General features: G+C 36.8%; 1 protein-coding gene across 1 annotated transcript in view; it reads right to left on the bottom strand.

The window, feature by feature from the left end:
• Nucleotides 1–23908, bottom strand: part of TRAM (translocating chain-associated membrane protein 1) — an 82318-nt gene that overhangs the window by 36106 nt on the left and 22304 nt on the right. The window contains exons 4-5 of the mRNA XM_067152932.2: nt 3760–3975; nt 3160–3269 (exon numbers count right to left, since the gene is read on the bottom strand). Coding sequence (XP_067009033.1) covers nt 3160–3269; nt 3760–3975 — 326 coding nt within the window. The remainder of the gene's footprint in view (nt 1–3159; nt 3270–3759; nt 3976–23908) is intronic.

The following is a 23908-nucleotide window of genomic DNA, read 5'->3' as shown; positions in this document are numbered from 1 at the left end:
ACGCCAAATACTGGCTTTAGTTAGGCCTATGCTGTATTTCCTTGCGGCTGCACAATTATTCTTTACATCCGCATGATCAATAATCATTAACTTAAAATTGTCATCACAATATCAACGAGTAAAAAATTGCCAACAATACCTGTTCCACGAATCTTTACAATAAGACGATCCGTCACAAAAATATTCCTACAGTCTATAAAACAGAATTTTACCAAGGGTCGTTGTAACTCTGCCACTGCGTAGCCGTGGCCTTTCTAAGAATTCAAAGGCTCATATGTTTTGATGCCATTCTGCAGATTTGAGAAAGGCTTTTGTAGAAGCTAGTAGAATTTAATTCTCTCTTCACTGTTTCCCCAGATCCAGTGATGTTAGAGTGGCAGAGAATACAGAGACGGACAATGTCAACGAGTTTTGTACGCGCGTGCGCAGGGAGTTGAGAAGCAGCAGCATGGTTACCGTGATAACTGCCAGTGGTGTTCGTTACTGTTAGGTCGCGAATGGATGACGACCCTTGATTTTTCACGAGGTTTTGAGAAAAAACATCTTGGATTTGGAGAAATATGGTAAATATGGTACTTTTTGGCTATTCTTCTTTCTGAGCCATCTATTTACCACAATTAGACTATTTCTCATAAAAAAGTCAAATGAAAGATATCCTTCCACATCTCTTTCCACATCCAAAGGGATGAATTATCTCTTCCTTACCTCATCTCTCTGTTCCTACATAGGAAAAACAATTATGCAAAATTACATTCAGTTATCTTCAAAACTGTAAGTTATGGTGTAAATGGATTGCAAAAAATAAATAATTTGGGAAAAAATCTATCAATGTAGATGTGGCAGGCTGGAGTTTGTTTAAATGTCCAATGGGAGAACATTTTAATTTATAACTTAGTGAATTTTGTAGATATCTGGACATTTCTTTTCATAGGTTTGAAGGTGAAAAATTCATTTCAGTTGAATATGGTAAACATTATCTGCTCTGTCCAGTGTTCTATCACAAATCCTGTTTACAATAGTAATGGATGACATCATGAGAACAGCAAAAGCAGCATACGGAGGAAGAGAAACGAACATGTTATTTGCAGATGATATTGTTATTTGGGGAGAAGACGACAGAAGGTTCAAGAACAGTTGGATGTGGTGAATGGGAAAATTGGAGGATGTGGATTGAAAATAAGTGTAAAAAAGAGTAAAACTCTTGTTATGACTATGGGGGAGAAAGAAGGGAAAGGTCAGATTAGACTTGCAGACAAGCCCCTGGAAGTAGTGGAAACATTCAAATACCTGGGGAGTGAATTAATGGAGAATGCTCAACTGGGTGCTGAGATTAGTAAGAGGATTCAAGCTGGAAGTTGTTTCTATCATAGTGTAAGAAACATGTTATGGGACAAAGATGTGCCAACGGAAGCAAAGGCAACTATGTGCAAGATGTATTACGTACCCATAACAACTTACGAAGCAGAAACTTCGACAATGACAAAGAAGGATGAGAGTTGAATACAGGCAGCTGAAATGAAGTTCTTGAGGAGTATGGTACAGAAGAGTAGAAGAGACAAAGGAAGGAATGAGAAAATCAGCGAAGAAATTGGAGTGGAAAAAATGGATCGAATAGAGAAGAGCCGACAAAGATGGTTTGGGCACATAAAGTGAATGAGTGACGAAAGAATGCCAAAAAAGGTGATGGAAATGCAAATGCAAGGAAGGAGAGGCCGTGTACGACCACGATTGAGATGGAAGGACACAATCCAACGCAGTATTATAGAAAGAAACTTGGACTGGAACACAAGTGTTGGAGGAGTGGTGGAAAGACCGAAGAAAGTGGAGAACCATAGTTGCCCCTACCTGGCTACAGCTAGATAAAGGGAAATGATGGCAAAAATTAATAGAAGTTTTATACTGGAAGGTCTACGTTCTTAAAATTCACAATGTTTACTGAATGATAATTTATGTAGTATTCATAGCATATTTATAAAACTGAGCCTTAAACAAATGCTTTATTCTGTTCCTCTGTCAGTACAATAGTAGTTAAGAGGATTGCCATTTACGATTTAATATTTAATATGACCTTGGACAAATGACGCTGCGCCAAAAATTCTTCTAACCAGTGTTGGAAGCTGTCCATTACAGGTGTAACATGTTGTTAGGGATATAAGCCACAGCAGCTGTAATCTTTTAATTCCAGTACGGTAGGATGTCTGGAAAAGTTTTGCTTGAGGAACCCCATAATAAAAAAATCAGGACATGTAAGAACAGGGGACCAGACTGGCCAAGGAATGTCACCATGATGGGAAATTAATCTATGGAAAGGTCTATCATAAAAAATCCACGCATATTGTGATTATATGATGTATTGAATTAGGAGGATACTCTCATTTTTCACCTTTGTAAAGCGAAAACCGTCAATACAGAATGATTCTAATATATTGTAATATTGTGATGTATGCGTGGTTGCCCCATCTTGTTGGAACCATGAATTCTTCATATCCACATTCATCATCTGTAATTGTGGAAGAAGAAAGTCTTTCAGCATCAGTAATTAACGTTCACTATTGGCAGTTATTTTAAAGTCTCACTTTCGTCATCCTAGGAAAAGGAAACAACTCCACACCAGCAGGCAATGTGCATTGGTTTGATATGCAGCTCGCGTGGGTTTACGCCACTCCACTACTACATGGTTTGTTTATTCACGGATCCACATACCTCAAAATGCACTCCATCTGACATAAGCAAGCTGTGTAACACCTATGGATTTACACGAAGGAGTTCACACATGGTTATGCTACACTGTTCTCAGCAACAAAATCTGTAGGCTTCAGTTTGTGGGAAACTTGCAATTTATAGGGATGCAATATACTTCTAAATGTACGGTCTGAAATACGCAATTCCGCAAAGTGATGCCGAGCAGATTTCTTTGGGCTCCCAAAGATGGCAGCACAAACATTTTCTACTACATTTGGTGTCCATAAAGGTCTCTCACTCACTTCTGTACTAACCACGCTATCATTAAGCTTCAACAGTGAAAGCGTGATGCTCAGCAAATCACCTCTTTAACAATAAAACACAGTGTCATACCTTGCTCTTTGATGTACTATGTCCATGAATTACGCAAGTCAAGATACACTATGAACGCTGTCGCACACTGTATATCGTCCTCACCTTTACTTCCATTTTCAGCTTTATCCACGAAATAGATCAGTCTTGCAGCATGGAACAGAGCTTCTGAAGCATAATGAAGCACCAGCAGGCAAATGCCAACTCGTGAGAAGCTGTAACAGAAGAAAATGCAGCTATTAACATAATACCAATTCAAATTGCTGCCAGATTTCCAGTGTCTACGAGTTATATGTCTACAAAGTTACCGAGGATGGACCATTGAGATGATTTTCAGACCTCCAATTGGATAGATGCTATTGCTGTTACAGTTATTGTTGTCCATTTTGGTACAGTCCTATATGCCTATATTCTGTAGTTCACTTATATGACTGCTGTACTATGAATAAGTACTTAGTACTTTGCTGTTTTATGACACTATCAAAGCATAATGAACAAAAATTAAATTAAATTTCAAGCAAGAAATGTTAACTGAAAGTCAACCCCTGAAGATCAACTTTTTTTGGGTGTACTTTCCACTACCAGTTGCCAAAGAGGAAGTGGTAGAAATCTGTTACATAACAAACAATACAGATGCAACAGTAAACCTTTACATAATTTAACAACCACTTTCTTCAGTTTAATCTGTTCAATAATTGTACTTACTTCAGCAGATATGCAGCTGCCACATAAACCAAACCCAGTGTGGCATAGCGGATCCGAGCAGGCATCTCCTCACGCTTCGTCTTCTGGAAGTAGAGTTCAGGGTAGCAGTGGAGCCAATAGGCCAGCTGAATAATGTAGAAAAATTTGAACATGAACACCATCTCATTATGAGGATAATCTTCCCACAAAGAGGAGATGTTCAGCAAGTAGTTCTCTCTGAAAAATAAAGAAATAATACATCATCATCTCTCTTTCCTATCAATGTATTTATACATTTAAGATTATAATAATGTTAAGATTTAATACCATATTAAAGTCTCTTGAAGACTATAATACAATCATTATATTAAAGTTTAAGCATATGGTACATGTTTCACCTGTCATTGCAGGCATCAGCAGCCTAAATTCTAAATACAAGTCTGAGTGGACTATACTACAACTATTCTCATGAATTAATTTTTTTATAAAACAATTTTCACTGATGTACAAGAACATCGTGGTCATATTTGGAGTGGACTGGCCGATCATGTCTTATAGCTCTAATGAGATGTCCAATTCATGCACACTTCCAATGGAGATAATACAAAAATATCAAATATTAGAATACTGATGAGACGACACTTGAAGTCAAGTGAAAGAAAACACGTTCTTTCAGCTATATAGGAGGTTAACCCTCTACTGCACACTGTTGCCATTGGGCAACATGTAACTTTTCACCTGTAAAAGCTTAGCGTAAAATTGTGAAAAATCGTGTGTGTGTGTGTGTGTGTGTGTGTGTGTGTGTGTGTGTGTGTGTCATGGCAATCCACATCACATACAAGTGTTAAGCTATCAGCCCCAGTTAAGAATTGCTGGTATATCTAAACACTGAACGTATGTTGAACATTAAAAATTGAAATTTTCTTCACCAAACAAAAACGAAAAATAATTTATGCAGTAGAGGGTTAACTGTACTAAACTATTCTTAACAACTATTTTTTTTCAATATTTTACACTAATGTATAAGAACATGATACATCTGGAAATGAACTGGCCAATCTTGTCTTAAAGTTCTAATGGGACGTCCTACTCATGTCCACATTCAATGGAAATAAATACAAAATATCAACACTCATAATTCCGATAATGGGACGGCAATTGAAGTCTATTGGAATCACAACATTTACACATTTCTTTGAGTATATATAGGAGATCAAGCATGTTCAGCTCATATAGCTTTTGGGATAGCCAAAATTTTCTACAGATCAACATTACTTTCTTAAGGAAACGAGAATCTCTATTAAAAACTCTTTTCTGAAGTGAGGTGCTGGTTAGATGGCAAGATTGCTGGTAGACAACGCTCAATCGAGTCTCGTTTAAATAACAGATTATACCATCTCCATTTAAACATGTTGAATGTTGTCTAGGTTATGAAGTATTGAAGTTATTCCTGTGTAGTCTGAAGATGAGTTCAACTGGATTCTAGGTGTAAGTGTAACGGCTTGTGAAGCATGTTGAAATCTGTGAAATAAACGAAAAAGTGTGTGAGTGCTATATTGAGAAAGTTCATAGTGGATTAATCTTCTTGACACTTACCCTTTAGACTTTACGAGAGAAGTCTGGCTGTGTTGCTTGTGCGAGGTGGTCTGACAGTCGCTTTACCTCTGCTTCTCGCATTGTAGTGGTGTGTCACTGTTGGCGGGGAGGGTGTTGGGAGGTGGGGTGGGCGGGGCGTTAAGATCACCACTGGTACGAGTGGGGGAAGGGGTGTGGCCGGGGGAAGGGACATTGGCTGCTGTTGATAAAGGGGTATTAATGCTGGATTTATAGTTGAAGATTTTTAAAAAATTATTACTCTTTATGTGAAGAGATGACAATAAGTTAGGAATTTGTTCTGTGACCGGGCTCTTTGTTTCTACAATGTCATTTAGATTTTGATTCTTATTGAAGTGTTGGTCTAAAAAGATGTAGGTGTTTTTGAATTCAGCCATTAAACTACCTTTATTAATAACCTTTAAGATCTGGTCTATAGGGGTGAAGCTATGCCCCGTTTCTTTCATATGAATACTTACAGCATAGTGTTTGTTGTGCTTAGATGCGTTGTAATGCTCTTAAGTATCTCGTTTGAAAGCTGTGTCCAGTTGGCCCAACAAAAGAAAACTCACATTGGGCGCATTTGAGTCTATAAATCCCTGAATTTGAGTATCGGTTGTGTGTTGAATTTACTGCATGGAAGTTAAAGAATATATTTGTTTGTATTACAGGTTTTGAAAGCAATATTAACCCTCTAAGCACCAACGTCCTTTTGAAAGCCCCTTTGGTTTTCATCTGAAAAATGTCCTTTTGAAAGGGCGTTGAGTATTTATTTTTTATTATTATAAGTAAGTCATTTCCTTTCAGAATTTCCCAAATAGATAGTTAAAAACTTAATATTTTTGCAATAAACAGCCTCATTTATTTTCAAGGCCATTCCTTCAGTACTAGTCCAATCAGCAGGGCATATTTATTGGCGCGGCAGTGCAACTTGTCCGCTCTGTGTCTAGTTGCTCTCGATCTTTTACTTGTTCATTTATTACGGTGAAAATGATTATATATCCATTGTGCTTCACAAAACATAAGTGTGTTTGAGAGATCTTGGAAAATATACTTGCTCTGAATTTTATTATTATTATTATTATTTGTAGTATGTTATGTAAAAGACGTTTGTACCGTATTTATTAAGTATTCATATATAAACGAAACTAGTTTAATTAGACTTTTATTTTAGGCACAATTGGATATATAAAATAATTATATTTTACTATAGATTTATTTTAATGAATAAAATTTTTAATATAGCTTCATAATAGGTTGTACTGTTCAATAAATATGTTCGCGATGTACAAGAAATTTTTTGTCCTACTTAAATTTTATTGCTAAACTTTTGTTTTGTTTTATGTTTAATCAATATTTTTGGGTTTTGCTGCCAAATGTTTACTAATGGTCATAAATGAACTGAATAAGACCTTATTCGTATAGGCAATATTATTAGTTAAAAAAAAATAACGAAAATCTCAAGTTTCTACCTACAATAACAGCTGAACTGTGAGTGATCAAACAAAAGCTTGCAAAAAACAAACTGGCCCTGGCGCTCAGTGGTAGGAAAACCGTAATAGCACGCGGCGCTCAAAAGGTTAACGTTGTGTTTCTTGATTGGGTTGGTGATCTGATATAGAGCCGGATTTGTGAAGGTAAAAGCAGCAAAACTTTCTTTTTAGGTCTTTCAGGGGTTAAATTAGTAGCAGATTTAATTTGATTTTGTTTATAATTTTATTAACCGTGTTTGGTTTGTAGCCGTTAAGTTTAGCCAGTTCTTTAATATATTGTAGTTCTTTTTATCGGCTGTCGTTGGAAAGAAATTTTGAACGCTCTATGGATTAGGCAGGGTAGCAGTGGAGCCAATAGGCCAGCTGAATAATGTAGAAAAATTTGAACATGAACACCATCTCATTATGAGGATAATCTTCCCACAAAGAGGAGCTGTAGAAGGTTGCTAATTTGTGAGAACGGGGGTGCAAAGATTCTTTTCTTATCGTCAGAGGGGCAAAAGTGGGTTTTCTATAGATTTGAAATTTGAATTTATTACTGGCTCTATTTATGGTTACATCTAAAAAATTTAAAGTTTTTGGTTTCATCTTTCGTTGTGAAGGTAATGTTATTGTTGTCGTTATTGTTTTGCTGTTTATCAATGATGGCAAATGTGTCATCTACGAATCTTATCCATAGGTGGAGGCTGCTGACTTTGTGTACTATTTGATTAGCCTCTAGATAGTCCATAAAAATGTTAGCTAGAATGCCCAAAACAGGATTCCCCATCGCCAGTCCTTTCTGATGGTAGATTTTGTTGTTGAAGGTGAAATAGTTGTTCAAAACAAAGCTCAATAATTTAATGAAGTCAGTTATCTCAAATTTGCTTAAATTACTGTATTCGGAAAGGTTCATTTCATAATATTTCTAGTATCATTTACAGAGATGCTCGAGTACATATTGGTGATGTCATACGAGACTATTATATGGTTAGGTTGTAGTTTAAATTGTGTTCATTCATTCATTCATTCATTATTCATTCATTATCATTATAGACTGTTATGCCTTTCAGCGTTCAGCCTGCAAGCCTCTGAGAATTTACTAAACGTCGCCACAATCCTCGATTTGCAACTAGTGTTGTGGCATCATTTAGTTCTATACCTCTTATCTTTGAATCGTTAGAAACAGAGTCTAACCATCGTCGTCTTGGTCTCCCTCTATTTCTCTTACCCTCCATAACAGAGTCCATTATTCTCCTAGGTAACCTATCCTCCTCCATTCACCTCACATGACCCCACCACCGAAACCGGTTTATGCGTACAGCTTCATCCATCGAGTTCATTCCTAAATTAGCCTTTATCTCCTCATTCCGAGTTCCCTCCTGCCATTGTTCCCACCTGTTTGTACCAGCAATCATTCTTGCTACTTTCATGTCTGTTACTTCTAATGAATAAGATATCCTGAGTCCACCCACTTTTCGCTCCCATAAAGCAAAGTTGGTCTGAAAACAGACCGATGTAAAGATAGTTTCGTCTGGGAGCTGACTTTCTTCTTACAGAATACTGCTGATCGCAACTGCGAGCTCACTGCATTAGCTTTACTACACCTTGATTCAATCTCACTTACTATATTACCATCCTGGGAAAACACACAACCTAAATACTTGAAATTATCGACCTGTTCTAGCTTTGTATCACCAATCTGACATTCAATTCTGTTGGATTTCTTACCTACTGACATCAATTTAGTCTTCCAGAGGCTAATTTTCATACCATACTCATTGCACCTATTTTCAAGTTCCAAGATGTTAGACTGCAGGCTTTCGGCACAGTCTGCCATTAAGACCAAGTCGTCAGCATAGGCCAAACTGCTTACTACATTTCCATCTAACTGAATCCCTCCCTGCCATTTTATACCTTTCAGCATATGATCCATGTAAACTACAAACAGCAAAGGTGAAAGATTACAGCCTTGTCTAACTCCTGTAAGTACCCTGAACCAAGAACTCATTCTACCATCAATTCTCACTGAAGCCCAATTGTCAACATAAATGCCTTTGATTGATTTTAATAATCTACCTTTAATTCCATAGTCCCCCAGTATAGCGAACATCTTTTCTCTCGGTACCCTGTCATACGCTTTCTCTAGATCTACGAAACATAAACACAACTGCCTATTCCTCTCGTAGCATTTTTCAATTACCTGGCGCATACTGAAAATCTGATCCTGACAGCCTCTCTGTGGTCTGAAACCACACTGGTTTTCATCCAACTTCCTCTCAATGACTGATTGCACCCTCCCTTCCAAGATGCCAGTGAATACTTTGCCTGGTATACTAATCAATGAGATACCTCGATAGTTGTTGCAATCCTTCCTGTTCCCTTGCTTATAGATAGGTGCAATTACTGCTTTTGTCCAATCTGAAGGTACTCCACACTAATTTGACTACTCTATGAAGCCATTTCATCCCTGCCTTCCCACTATACTTCACCATTTCAGGTCTAATTTCATCTATTCCTGCTGCCTTATGACAAGAGTTTATTTACTATCCTTTCCACTTCCTCAAGCATAATTTCACCAACATCATTTTCCTCCTCCCCATGAGCTTGACTGTTTGCAACACCACCATGATGATTTCCTTTTACATTGAGAAGATGTTCAAAATATTCCCTCCACCTCTCCAGTGATTCCCTGGGATCTGTTATGAGTTCACCTGAATTACTCAAAACACTGTTCATTTCCTTTTTCCTTCCCTTCCTAAGATTCTTTATTACTGTCCAGAAAGGTTTCCCTGCTGCTTGACCTAGCCTTTCCAGGTTATTACCAAAATCTTCCCATGACTTCTTTTTGGATTCAACAACTATTTGTTTCGCTCTGTTTCTTTCATCTACGTACAAATCCCTGTCTGCCTCGGCCCTTGTTTGGAGCCATTTCTGATAAGCCTTCTTTTTACGTTTACAGGCTGCTCTCACTTCATCATTCCACCAAGATGTTCGCCTTTTCCCATCTTTACACACAGTTGTTCCTAGCCATTCCCTTGCTGTTTCTACTACAGCATCCCTGTATGCCACCCATTCACTTTCTATATCCTGAACCTGCTTACTGTCTACTGTTCGAAACTTCTCACTAATCATATCCATGTACTTCTGTCTAATTTCCTCGTCATGGAGATTTTCTACCCTTATTCGTTTGCAGACAGATTTCACTTTCTCTACCCTAGGCCTAGAGATACTTAGTTCACTACAGATCAGATAATGGTCTGTATCATCTAAAAATCCCCGAAAAACTCGTACATTCCTAAAAGATTTCCTGAATTCAAAGTCTGTTAAGATATAGTCTATTATGGATCTGGTACCCCTAGCCTCCCATGTGTAGCGGTGAATAGCCTTATGCTTGAAGAATGTATTCATAACAGCTAAACCCACACTAGCACAGAAGTCCAGCAAACGCTTCCCATTCCCATTAGCTTCCATATTTTCCCCACATTTACCAATCACCCTTTCGTATCCTTCAGTTCTATTCCCAACTCTCGCATTGAAATCGCCCATTAGCACTATTCTGTCCTTGCTGTTCACCCTGACCACGATGTCACTCAATGCTTCATATTGAAAACATTGGTGCAGCATTTTAAGAACCAACAAGTGAATTTTACCATGGACTCTGAAAAAGTAAAGCAAAGCACTCTACACAAGTGATAGGAATTAAAAGGGGATAAATTTGAGAGTTTTTGAGCAAAAAGATTTCCGATTTAGGCAAGTGACATTGTATTGTGTCTGTGTTATCTGCATCCAGTACTTCTTGTGAGAGAGGGTTTAGTTTAATGAACCTAGTAAATAATAATTTAAGCTCTTCAATGGGGTCGGAAAACCATAGTAATTTAATGTTAATTAACATGAACTGAGAATTTTGATCCATCCAGAGGTGAAAAATCGGTATTTCAGTGCTCAAACAACAAATGTGCGTGGACACAGCACAAAAAACACACAATGCTGTTCTGTTAAACTTCACTTTTACTGCCTTCACTTGCTGTAATGTTCAAGGGATAGCCTGTACACTAAGTTAAGTTCATACTTTTCACCCCAGTAGCTACTACTGAAGGCCAAACATTACAGACAGGCCTAATCAACACACGGTATGTGTATTATTGTGGCGCCTGATTTTCAGAACTGGCGCCTCGGTACACACAATGACAGGTCAGGGAGCAACAGAAAAAGGAGACGAGACAGATGTGATGATGATGATGCTTGTTGTTTAAAGGGGCCTAACATCGAAGGTCATTGGCCCCTAATGAAACGAGATGGACGACATGATATGTGACAGTTAAAATTTTAAAACATATCCACTGACTAGAGTTTAAAAAAATGGTGATGAAAAATGAGTACGAGATTAAAACAATCAGTGGATCTAATCCGCAATGCCTTATTTTGGAATAAAATAAGAGAAAATATAGGAGACAAAGGAATAAGGCATTGCCTGCTAGTACAAATGTATATACATAATTTATGTTAGACATTAAAATAACACATTAAAATGCGCAACACAAACTAAAATCAAGTCAATAGGATAAAAGCGCAATGGACACAAATACACTAGCACAAAACACAACATTACACACGATAAAACAGACCACTATCCCTCATAAAGCGGATGACGAGGTCTGCTGACTGCTCGTCATCAAGCAGGATAAGGGAGATGTTACTCGGGGGGTTAAGACTACGGCGAAGATCGGCCAGGTCGGCACACTCCGTAAGGATGTGTACCACGGTAAGATGGTCACCGCAGGTACACACCGGAGGAGGTTCTCCTTTCAAAAGATGCGAGTGAGTCACGATACCATGGCCGATCCGAACCTTCGTTGTTCCTTTTATGGCTCTCAGCTTATTGGGAATTGGAATGGCCTGCCACTCCATCTCCCAATATGACATAACCAGATGTCGCAGCTAAGAGCGAATATCACTTGCTGGAACCTTGAAAGGCAACGGGGGCAGTGTAACTGCCTCCTTGGCAGCCTGATCTGCTAACTCGTTTCCCTCTATGCCCATGTGGCTTGGGAGCCACAGAAAAGTGATTCTGGTGCCGGAATCCGAACACCCGGCCAGCAGGTCCTGGATCCGCTGCACCAGAGGGTGCCGAGGGAAACAGGTATCAATAGACTGAAGCGAACTCAAGGAGTCAGTACACACAAGAAAGTGTCGGCGCTCATTGTACAGTGCGTACCGCAGAGCTGCAGAGATAGCATAGAGCTCTGCTGTGTACACACTACAGGTTTCCGAGAGAGCAAAAAGAAACCTCTCATTGTCGACAACGAACGCACAGCCCCGTGTAGATGACGACTGAACCTGGATAACAGCCAACAACGGACAGGAAGAGCCTCCAATAAATCGAAGGGTCCGTGTTTTCCTTCGGGCCAGTGTGTAGGACCAGGATTATTTCAGGTCGCCGTACTACCCACGGAGGTACCCCACTTGGTTGTCTGACAAGGCAAGGAACCGAAGGTACGTTAAACAACCTGTAACTGCTCTCCAAGCGTATGCGAACCGGCCGCGTTGCTCGAGGACAAGCAGCGTACAGAAAACGGTGGCCATTGTCGAATACGCAAGGATAGCTGGAATGAAGTGGCATCTGTCGCAAATTTGCAGCATACGAAAGAAGCATTTGCTGGCGCCTCAGGTGTAAAGGCGGCACACCAGACTCAGCGAGCAGGCTAGCTATGGGGCTTGTACGAAAAGGTCCCGTCGCCAACCTAACCCCGCTGTGGTGGATGCTGTTTAGCTTCGCAAGAACGCTTGGTCTTGCTGAGCCATATGCTGCACTGCCGTAGTCTAGTCGAGATAAAATATGTGCCCTAAAGAATCGTAGGAGCACCGTGCGGTCACTACCCCCAAGAAGTGCTGCTAAGAAACTTCAGGATATTAAGCTTCTTAGTGCACTGCACTTGTAACTACCACACGTGTGGCACCCATAATAATTTACTGTCAAAAAGGAGCCCAAGAAATCGGTAAGTGTCAACAACTGAAAGAACGACATTGCCTAAATAAAGCTCAGGATGGGGGTGAAGAGTACGTTGACGACAAAAGTGGACAACAGAGGTCTTTGCGGCAGAAAACCGAAAGCCATGTTCTAAGGTCCACTGCTCACCCCTAACAGTTTGCTGTAACTGACGCTCTGCGACTGTAATACTGCACGAGCTATAGTGCAGAGCAAAATGTCCACATATAGCGACAGTATTACTGCTGTTTAAACTTAAGAATTTCATTTTTGTCCGTATTGAACTGAGAATGGATGATAGGAAAACTTAAAACGGTCCACCTTTTCAATACAAAAATGTTATAGTTTATTTATAACATGTATTTGCACTTGGAACTAGTTTCAACGCTGTTTTGCGTCATCATCAGCCAAAATGTGGGAAATAGGCCAGCATGTAGGCATTTATATTACACAAGGCGTTACATTAAACAATACACATCTTACAAGGAGATAAAAACAGGGACGAATATAGAAACAAATGAATCGTTGAGGAAGCAAAAGTTATACATATTAAAAATAACCTTAACCACACATCTTGCAGTGCGAAAGTGTTCCTGAATGATTCCTGAATATAAAACACACGCGGACACATTTCTGAAGAGCCAGCAGGCAGGACAAAGTAAAGTGAAACCTTAAGAGTTCTTCTGAGAAGAGTTCATCATTTTTTTCTATGTTCCGACTAACTAATGAAGTCTCCCTTGAGTTCCTGATAACAATACACAACAGGAAATTCTCCATCACTCTCAACAAGAGTAAAGACCAACGGTAAAATTTCATTTAAATATTGTGCAGAGACGTGAAAGCATGATCTTGAACATGATATAACTCCTTCAGTTAACCCAATTTTTTACACAAGGTGTTACATTAAATAATACACATCTTACGAGGAGATAAAAACAGGGACGAATGTAGAAACACATGCATCGTTGAGAAAGCAAAAGTTACACATATTAAAAATAAGCTTAACCACACAACTTGCAGTGCGAAAATATTTGCCTGGAATGATTCCTGAATACAAAACGCACGCGCACACACTTCTAAAGAGCCAGCAGGCAGGAAAAAGTAAGGTGAAACCTTAAGAGTTCTTCTGAGAAGAGTTCATCATTCTTTCTATGTTCCGACTAACTAATGAATTAGTGAACGAAGAGGGGTGCCTATTGATTGTTAGGTCTAGGAAGTTGATGGAGTTGTTTGTCTCTGATTCTAAGGTAAATTTAATGTCATGATCAATGTTATTAAGGTTTTTGAGGGTGGATGGCGCGTCTATGGAGCGTTCATCTAGGATTATAAATGTGTCATCTACGTACCTAGCCCAGAATTGGATATTAGCAAATTTGATGTTATTGTCGATGGCGAAGTGCTCTCAACAACGTATTCCTTAATACCTATTTTATATTCTTGTCGAGCTGAATACCGGACCTGTGAAGATTACAGGATTATTTTGTGCATCTACAGAATGGTGTGTTAATGAAGCTATGTAATATAGAGAGAAACTTTCAAAGGTGGTTAAATGAAGAAGTTATATCATGTTCAAGATCATACTTCCACATCTCTGCACAGTATTTAAAATACAATTTACCATTGGTCTTTATAGCTATCGTTGAGAGTTAAGGAGAATTTCCTGTTGTGTATGTTTATCAGGAACTCAAGGGGACTTCATTAGTTAGTCGGAACATAGAAAAAATGATGAACTCTTCTCAGAAGAACTCTTAAGGTTTCACCTTATTCTTCCTGCCTGCTGGCTCTTTAGAAATGCGTGCGCGTGCGTTTTGTATTCAGGAATCATTCAAGGCAAATATTTTCGCACTGCAAGTTGTGTGGTTAAGCTTATTTTTAATATGTATAACTTTTGCTTTTGCTTTCTCAATGTTGCATTTGTTTCTACATTCGTCCCTGTTTTTATCTCCTCGTAAGATGTGTATTGTTTAATGTAACACCTTGTGTAAAAAATGGGGTTAAATGAAGGAGTTATATCATGTTCAAGATCATGCTTTCACGTCTCTGCACAATATTTAAAATGAAATTTACTGTTGGTCTTTATAGCTATTGTTGAGAGTGAAGGAGAATTTCCTGCTGTGTATGTTTATCAGGAACTCAAGGGGACTTCATTAGTTAATCGGAACATAGAAAAAATGATGAACTCTTCTCAGAAGAACTCTTAAGGTTTCACTTTACTTTTTCCTGCCTGCTGGCTCTTCAGAAATGTGTGCGTGTGTGTTTTGTATTCAGGAATCATTCAAGACGAATATTTTCGCACCACAAGATGTGTGGTTAAGGTTATTTTTTATATGTATAACTTTCCCTGCTTTTATCTCCTTGTAAGATGTGTATTGTTTAATTTCCTGTTGTGTATGTTTATCAGGAACTCAAGGGAGACTTCATTAGTTATTCGGAACATAGAAAGAATGATTAACTCTTCTCAGAAGAACTCTTAAGGTTTCACCTAACTTTTTCCTGCCTGCTGGCTCTTTAGAAGTGTGTGCGCGTGCGTTTTGTATTCAGGAATCATTCCAGGCAAATATTTTCGCACTGCAAGTTGTGTGGTTAAGCTTATTTTTAATATGTATAACTTTTGCTTTCTCAACGATGCATGTGTTTCTACATTCGTCCCTGTTTTTATCTCCTCGTAAGATGTGTATTATTTAATGTAACACCTTGTGTAAAAAATTGGGTTATATGAAGGAGTTATATCATGTTCAAGATCATGCTTTCAAGTCTCTGCACAATATTTAAATGAAATTTTACCGTTGGTCTTTATAGCTATTGTTGAGAGTGAAGGAGAATTTCCTGTTGTGTATGTTTATCAGGAACTCAAGAGAGACTTCATTAGTTAGTCGGAACATAGAAAGAATGATTAACTCTTCTCAGAAGAACTCTTAAGGTTTCACCTTACTTTGTCCTGCCTGCTGGCTCTTCAGAAATGTGTGCGCGTGTGTTTTATATTCAGGAATCATTCAAGAACACTTTCGCACTGCAAGATGTGTGGTTAAGGTTATTTTTAATATGTATAACTTTTGCTTCCTCAACGATTCATTTGTTTCTATATTCGTCCCTGTTTTTATCTCCTTGTAAGATGTGTATTGTTTAATGTAACGCCTTGTGTAATATAAATGCCTACATGCTGGCCTATTTCCCACATTTTGGCTGATGATGACGCAAAACAGCGTTGAAACTAGTTCCAAGTGCAAATACATGTTATAAATAAACTATAACATTTTTGTATTGAAAAGGTGGACCGTTTTAAGTTTTCCTATCATCCATTCTCAGTTCAATACGGACAAAAATGAAATTCTTAGGTTTAAATGAAGCAGCCAACCAGGCAAAGTCGTTAGCCTATCATTACTTGGGCTTAAAAATCAAAATTGGGAAAATAGGCAAGGATATAGCATTTATCAAACAGTGCATTACACAGAATTTAACCCCTAATTTTTTAAAAAAGCGTCACGAAACAACGTTTTGTTCCTCCCCATCAACAAGATGTTCAGGTTAGGACAAACAAACTTTGGTTAGAAAATGAACTAAAATTTCTCTATAAGAAAAAGGCGTTTTTAAATCATCGCTTATATGAAACTCACTTAGAGACAGCCACCTTACTCTCAAATGCTCAGTGGAATCTTTTTCAAGACGAAGTCCAAATCAAGTTGTTCAATATTTTGTCCAAGAAACAGATAACACTAGAGAAAAAACTTGTAGCACTTAAAAATAAGGTAAAACACAGCAACTCCCCTCCCAAACCTAACAGCAAGCCTAACCTCGCTAATGACACTCTACAACAATTCCACCCACCAGTAATTAATCTTTCCACCACCAACTTAGATGAGGACGATATAAAAATTCTTTCGAAAGGTCCAAAGCACAACTGGCCTTGTTTCAACTCGGCCCTTACAGCCTCCAAACTCGTAGTTGAATCAAAAGTTGCTATCAGCAAAATGCCATATGAACTACAAGACGAACTCAGAATGGACGTAAAAAACAATTAAACAAAAGTTTTTTCTCAAAAAATCGCACTGCGACCCCTATCACCAAAATCAACAAAGACTCCCTCACTGAAAGAAAACAAATTCTCAATCTTAAAAAGAAAGTCAAAGACAACCACCTCATCATTACAAAGGCCGACAAAGGCAACACAACAGTCATTATGGATAAAACAGATTACATTCAAAAAACCAAAACTTTCTTAGATAATGACTCCTTTTTGATAGTTAAGAAGGACCCAACACAATCAATTCAAAGGCAATTGAAACAAATTCTAAAGAGCACATCTTTTCTCCTCACTGAGCAAGAAAAACAAAAGTTAATTACTATGAACCCAGGCCTACCAACAGCTAAAGCACTACCCAAAATCCACAAAACCGGTGTCCCTATTCGACCCATAATAAACTACAGACCACCCTTATATAAATTATCTCAATTTACCCAACAATTTCTTAATAACCATTATAAATTTTCATCAAATAAATCCATCAGGAACACTGTAGAATTAATGAACAAACTAAACAGTTTCAAGCTTCAACCATATCATTCAATGCACTCCTTTGATATAGTCAACATGTATCCCAGTATAAACACCAACTCATTATTCCCGATCATCGAAAAGAACTTACTTGCTAACAATCAACTAAGTAAACTAGAAGTTCAAGACTTTATGACCATATTAAGATTACTAATTTACAATAACTACTTCACATTCGATAAGATCATTTACAAACAAGATGGTTTGGCTATGGGTTCACCAGCCTCAGGAATTTTAGCAGAGATCTACCTTGATTTCCTAGAGCACACCGCCATTGACAATAACATCAAATTTGCTAATATCCAATTCTGAGCTAGGTACGTAGATGACACATTTATAATCCTAGATGAACGCTCCATAGACGCGCCATCCACCCTCAAAAACCTTAATAACATTGATCATGACATTAAATTTACCATAGAATCAGAGACAAACAACTCCATCAACTTCCTAGACCTAACAATCAATAGGCACCCCTCTTCGTTCACATATAGTATCTATAGAAAGCCCACTCAAACGGCCACTACTATAAGAAATGACTCACTACACCCCCAAACACACAAAGCGGCTACATATAATAGCTTAGTAGACCGAGCATTCAAAATTCTGATGTCAAGAAAAAACTTAAATAAAGAATTGAACACCACTGTTGTTTATAAGTTTCATTTCCGTATTGATAGATATTACTTTACAAAAAACAATATGTATATGAGTTTCCACCTTATCAATACAAATTTATTTTACATTAAGCAAGTAAATATAGTCAAGACTAGTTTCGACCCCTAGGGGGTCATCCTCAGTTGACAAGCGTTAAAAATGTATTGTTTACAAAAACATCACATGTAGTGGTAAAAGCTTAAATTAATTTGAACCGATCATTAATGTTGGTATGTCTGGTACATGATTGACTAGTGTGCATCATCCATGAAGACACATTTTTTTATGCTACTACCATCCAATTTTTTAGGTTATACAATGTGGAATATACATGCATTTATGCAACTCAACAGTGGCAAGTTTAACAATGTACATTTAAAGTTGGTTCATAAATTACACATTGGCTATTGATTAGGACGTTGGTTTGAACACTTTTGACTAGAATATCAATGTAACACCTTACTGGCATATATCTAAGATGCTAAAATCAGTTTGTAAAGCCTGTTACTCTTGATTGAGTCTTAGTATAAGGTTAAAATTTTAAATGAAAACTATTTGCTTAGCATAGGCATTAAATAATGCTGTCAGAATGGACATCTAGCTAAAACAGTGGTATATGTATGTCATATATGCCTGGTTAAAAACACATTACATTAATGTTATTGATATGTGGTGCAACATGTACATTGTTTTTGGAACAAATGGGGTTGACGAATTTTTCATAACAGTCTTAGATATAGTGTTCTAATAAAATGGGTCCGTAAAAATATTTATATGTACAAAACAGTTAGCATTTAAATAATCCGCTGTAGATCGGGTAATGCTTAGATATATATCTGGAGATATATTAGGCAGCTACTAATGTTGGAGTTATTAGAAATATTAATGGAGTATGTTTTCCATCCGTATGTCGTGATGTTTCTGGCTGGTGACATTTGTCAGAATGTGTTGAAATTATGCGTCTTGATGCACGTTGATTTTATCGTGGAAGCGTATATGTTGTAAAAACAAGGTACAGTATCTGGAAATAGAAATAATGAGTGTGATAATGGTGTGGTATGAAAGTGTAATAGTAAATCGTATGTCGTTTTACTTACGTAAGGTGTTGGAACCGTGCGTTCTTTGTAGCTGCCTGTTGGGATCTGATACGTGTTGCTCTGAGATTGTAGTTAGCGGCGGTAGAGGGGAGGTTTGGGGGGATGGGTGGAGTGTTAGTGATGGGAGTGGGGTTAGAGGGGAGGGAGTCTTGGGGCGGTTGATTTGAACATATAGATTTTTGTTTACTTATTCTTTTGATGTAGAAATCTTTTAATAAGGGAATTACTGCATGAAAAAGAATATTGTTTCTGTCTATACTTTCATTTAGGTTGGAGTTCGGGTTCACGTATTTGTCTAAATTTATGTAAAATTCTTCTATTATGCTGAGCAAGGGACTTTTTGGATTCATATTGAGGATTTGCATGTCGTTCTTAATGTCCGTGAAATTATGTTTTTGATCGTCAATGTGCTGACCCATTGCTGAGAAATGTCTGTGTTTGACGGCGTTGACATGTTCATTATATCGTATTAAAAAACTTCTACCAGTAAGCCCTACATAGCTGGCTCGGCAGTCGTTGCATTTGAGGCGATAGACTCCTGAGTGATTGTATTTATTTATGTTATTAACTGATTTGGAATTGTATAGTATGTTGGTGTTATTGCGTGCAGTTTTATATGCTATTTTTAGGCCTTGTTTTTTGAAGATATTTGTTATGGGATGTATATGGTTATTGTTGTAAGTAAACAGTGCATTTTCTTTTTTATTTTTGGTGATTCTGGTTAACTTGGTTTTAGGTTGGTTTTTGACTTTGTTGATGATCCGGTTTATCATTTCTCTTTTATATCCGTTTTGTTTTGCTATTTCATGGATTGTGTTTAGTTCTTTATTTAGATTTTCTTTTGAAAGTGGAATGTTGTATGCTCTGTGAATCATACTATAGTATGCAGCTCTCTTATGAGCATGTGGGTGGGTGGAGTCTATCTTTATTGTATTTGATGTGTGGGTAGGTTTTCTATATATGTTATATGTTAGGTGGTTGTTATGTCTAGTTATGGATATATCTAAATAGTTTATGGTGTTTTTGTATTCAGTGTCCATGGTAAATTTAATATGGGGATCTATTCTATTTAGTTGTTCTAAGATTATGTTTTCATTAGTATGTCTATTGTCCATGATTATAAATGCATCATCGACAAATCTGCACCAATAGATAATATTTTCTATTTTTTTAATTTCTTGGTGTTCTAAGTAGTCCATATATATATCAGCTATTATGCCTGATATTGGTGATCCCATGGGTAATCCTTTCTGTTGATAGATAGTGTCATGGAACTTGAAATAATTATTATTGATAGCGAATTGTAAAAGTTTTATAAATTCACCTATTTCCAGTTTGCTTAACTTACTGTGGTTATAAAGATTGGATTCTATGATAGTGATAGTTTTTTGTGTGGGTATATTAGGATACATGTTTGTTATATCATATGTTGCTAGCTTGTAGAAGTGTTCTATTCTTATATTCTTAGTAATATTGCAAAAATCTATTGAGTTTTTTATGGTTTTATTTGCTTGAAAGACATAATGTTTTTAAAGGAATTTTTGTATGTATTTGGATAATTTATAAATAGGGCTTGGCCTGTAGTTTATTATGGGTCTCATAGGAATGTTGTCTTTATGGATCTTAGGGTAAACTTTAGCTGTAGGTATCCCTGGATTCATGGTGATTAATTTTGTAGTTTCTTGTTCGTTCAAGAGGAAATTGGTGTTTTTTAGGAGAGTTTTTAAGTTTTTTTGGATACTGTTAGTGGGATCTTTAGTCTTAATTTGAAAAGTTTCATCTTGAAAGCAGGTTTTTGTTTTTGTTATATATTCCTCTTTATCCATAATGACTGTAGTGTTTCCTTTATCTGCCTTTGTTACTATTAGGTTATTTTGCTGGATTTTATTTTTGAGTACCTTAATTTGTGTTTGGTTTGTGATATCTTGATTCTGAGGTTTTTGAGTGATCTTATCAATATATTGTGGTAGTGTTTTTTTAATTTCATATCTAATTTCATTTTGTTTTTCTTGGGGTATTTTGTTTAAGGCATCTTCTGTTTCAGTAATAATAGTGGTAATATTTTCAAAAACAGAATTGTTTTTCCAGTTATGTTTTGGTCCCTTGCTCAGTATAGTTGTTTCTTTTTCATTGAATATTGTGTTAGTTAGGTTTTGGAGTGGGGGATGGAAAATATGTTGGTTGTTGTCAGTAGAAATAGTAGTATGTTGTCTATACTGTGTATGATTGGTTTGGTTTAGTGATGCCTTAAGTGCGTTGAGTTTCTTGTTGAGGGTGTTCTGCTTCTGTATGGCTATATTTTCTATCTTTTCGTTGGTTATTTGTTGGAAGTTGTTCCAGTATGTGTGTGGTAGTTCATGTGAGGCTTTGAGGTGTGTTTCATACATTTGTATGTTGAGGTGTTGTTTCTTTCTATACATGAATTTAATTTCTTCCTTAAGCCATATTCGGTTTGTTTTGTTTTTTGTATTTTGGGTTTGATAGGTGCTTCTATGTTTATTATTATATTTCCTAAGAAATTTAGGAGTTAGATTATTTAGTAGACATTGTTTTAAGAAAGTGATGTTTTTGACAATATTTGTGATCTTAATTTTCAGATTTTGATATCTGTGTGCCATTTTTCTTGCCTGGTTGGCTTTTCTACTGTTGTTTATAAGTTTCATTTCCGTATTGATAGATATTACTTTACAAAAAACAATATGTATATGAGTTTCCACCTTATCAATACAAATTTATTTTACATTAAGCAAGTAAATATAGTCAAGACTAGTTTCGACCCCTAGGGGGTCATCCTCAGTTGACAAGCGTTAAAAATGTATTGTTTACAAAAACATCACATGTAGTGGTAAAAGCTTAACACCAATATCAGGCATAATAGCTGATATATATATGGACTACTTAGAACACCAAGAAATTAAAAAAATTGAAAATATTATCTATTGGTGCAGATTTGTCGATGATGCATTTATAATCATGGACAATAGACATACTAATGAAAACATAATCTTAGAACAACTAAATAGAATAGATCCCCATATTAAATTTACCATGGACACTGAATACAAAAACACCATAAACTATTTAGATATATCCATAACTAGACATAACAACCACCTAACATATAACATATATAGAAAACCTACCCACACATCAAATACAATAAAGATAGACTCCACCCACCCACATGCTCATAAGAGAGCTGCATACTATAGTATGATTCACAGAGCATACAACATTCCACTTTCAAAAGAAAATCTAAATAAAGAACTAAACACAATCCATGAAATAGCAAAACAAAACGGATATAAAAGAGAAATGATAAACCGGATCATCAACAAAGTCAAAAACCAACCTAAAACCAAGTTAACCAGAATCACCAAAAATAAAAAAGAATATGCACTGTTTACTTACAACAATAACCATATACATCCCATAACAAATATCTTCAAAAAACAAGGCCTAAAAATAGCATATAAAACTGCACGCAATAACACCAACATACTATACAATTCCAAATCAGTTAATAACATAAATAAATACAATCACTCAGGAGTCTATCGCCTCAAATGCAACGACTGCCGAGCCAGCTATGTAGGGCTTACTGGTAGAAGTTTTTTAATACGATATAATGAACATGTCAACGCCGTCAAACACAGACATTTCTCAGCAATGGGTCAGCACATTGACGATCAAAAACATAATTTCACGGACATTAAGAACGACATGCAAATCCTCAATATGAATCCAAAAAGTCCCTTGCTCAGCATAATAGAAGAATTTTACATAAATTTAGACAAATACGTGAACCCGAACTCCAACCTAAATGAAAGTATAGACAGAAACAATATTCTTTTTCATGCAGTAATTCCCTTATTAAAAGATTTCTACATCAAAAGAATAAGTAAACAAAAATCTATATGTTCAAATCAACCGCCCCAAGACTCCCTCCCCTCTAACCCCACTCCCATCACTAACACTCCACCCATCCCCCCAAACCTCCCCTCTACCGCCGCTAACTACAATCTCAGAGCAACACGTATCAGATCCCAACAGGCAGCTACAAAGAACGCACGGTTCCAACACCTTACGTAAGTAAAACGACATACGATTTACTATTACACTTTCATACCACACCATTATCACACTCATTATTTCTATTTCCAGATACTGTACCTTGTTTTTACAACATATACGCTTCCACGATAAAATCAACGTGCATCAAGACGCATAATTTCAACACATTCTGACAAATGTCACCAGCCAGAAACATCACGACATACGGATGGAAAACATACTCCATTAATATTTCTAATAACTCCAACATTAGTAGCTGCCTAATATATCTCCAGATATATATCTAAGCATTACCCGATCTACAGCGGATTATTTAAATGCTAACTGTTTTGTACATATAAATATTTTTACGGACCCATTTTATTAGAACACTATATCTAAGACTGTTATGAAAAATTCGTCAACCCCATTTGTTCCAAAAACAATGTACATGTTGCACCACATATCAATAACATTAATGTAATGTGTTTTTAACCAGGCATATATGACATACATATACCACTGTTTTAGCTAGATGTCCATTCTGACAGCATTATTTAATGCCTATGCTAAGCAAATAGTTTTCATTTAAAATTTTAACCTTATACTAAGACTCAATCAAGAGTAACAGGCTTTACAAACTGATTTTAGCATCTTAGATATATGCCAGTAAGGTGTTGCATTGATATTCTAGTCAAAAGTGTTCAAACCAATGTCCTAATCAATAGCCAATTTGTGTAATTTGTGAACCAACTTT

This window comes from Anabrus simplex, chromosome 8 (genome assembly GCF_040414725.1).
Source record: "Anabrus simplex isolate iqAnaSimp1 chromosome 8, ASM4041472v1, whole genome shotgun sequence".
NCBI classification, from domain to species: Eukaryota; Metazoa; Arthropoda; class Insecta; order Orthoptera; family Tettigoniidae; genus Anabrus; species Anabrus simplex.
The sequence above is the reverse complement of the archived record's forward strand: the minus strand, read 5'-3'. Positions and strand labels throughout refer to the sequence as shown.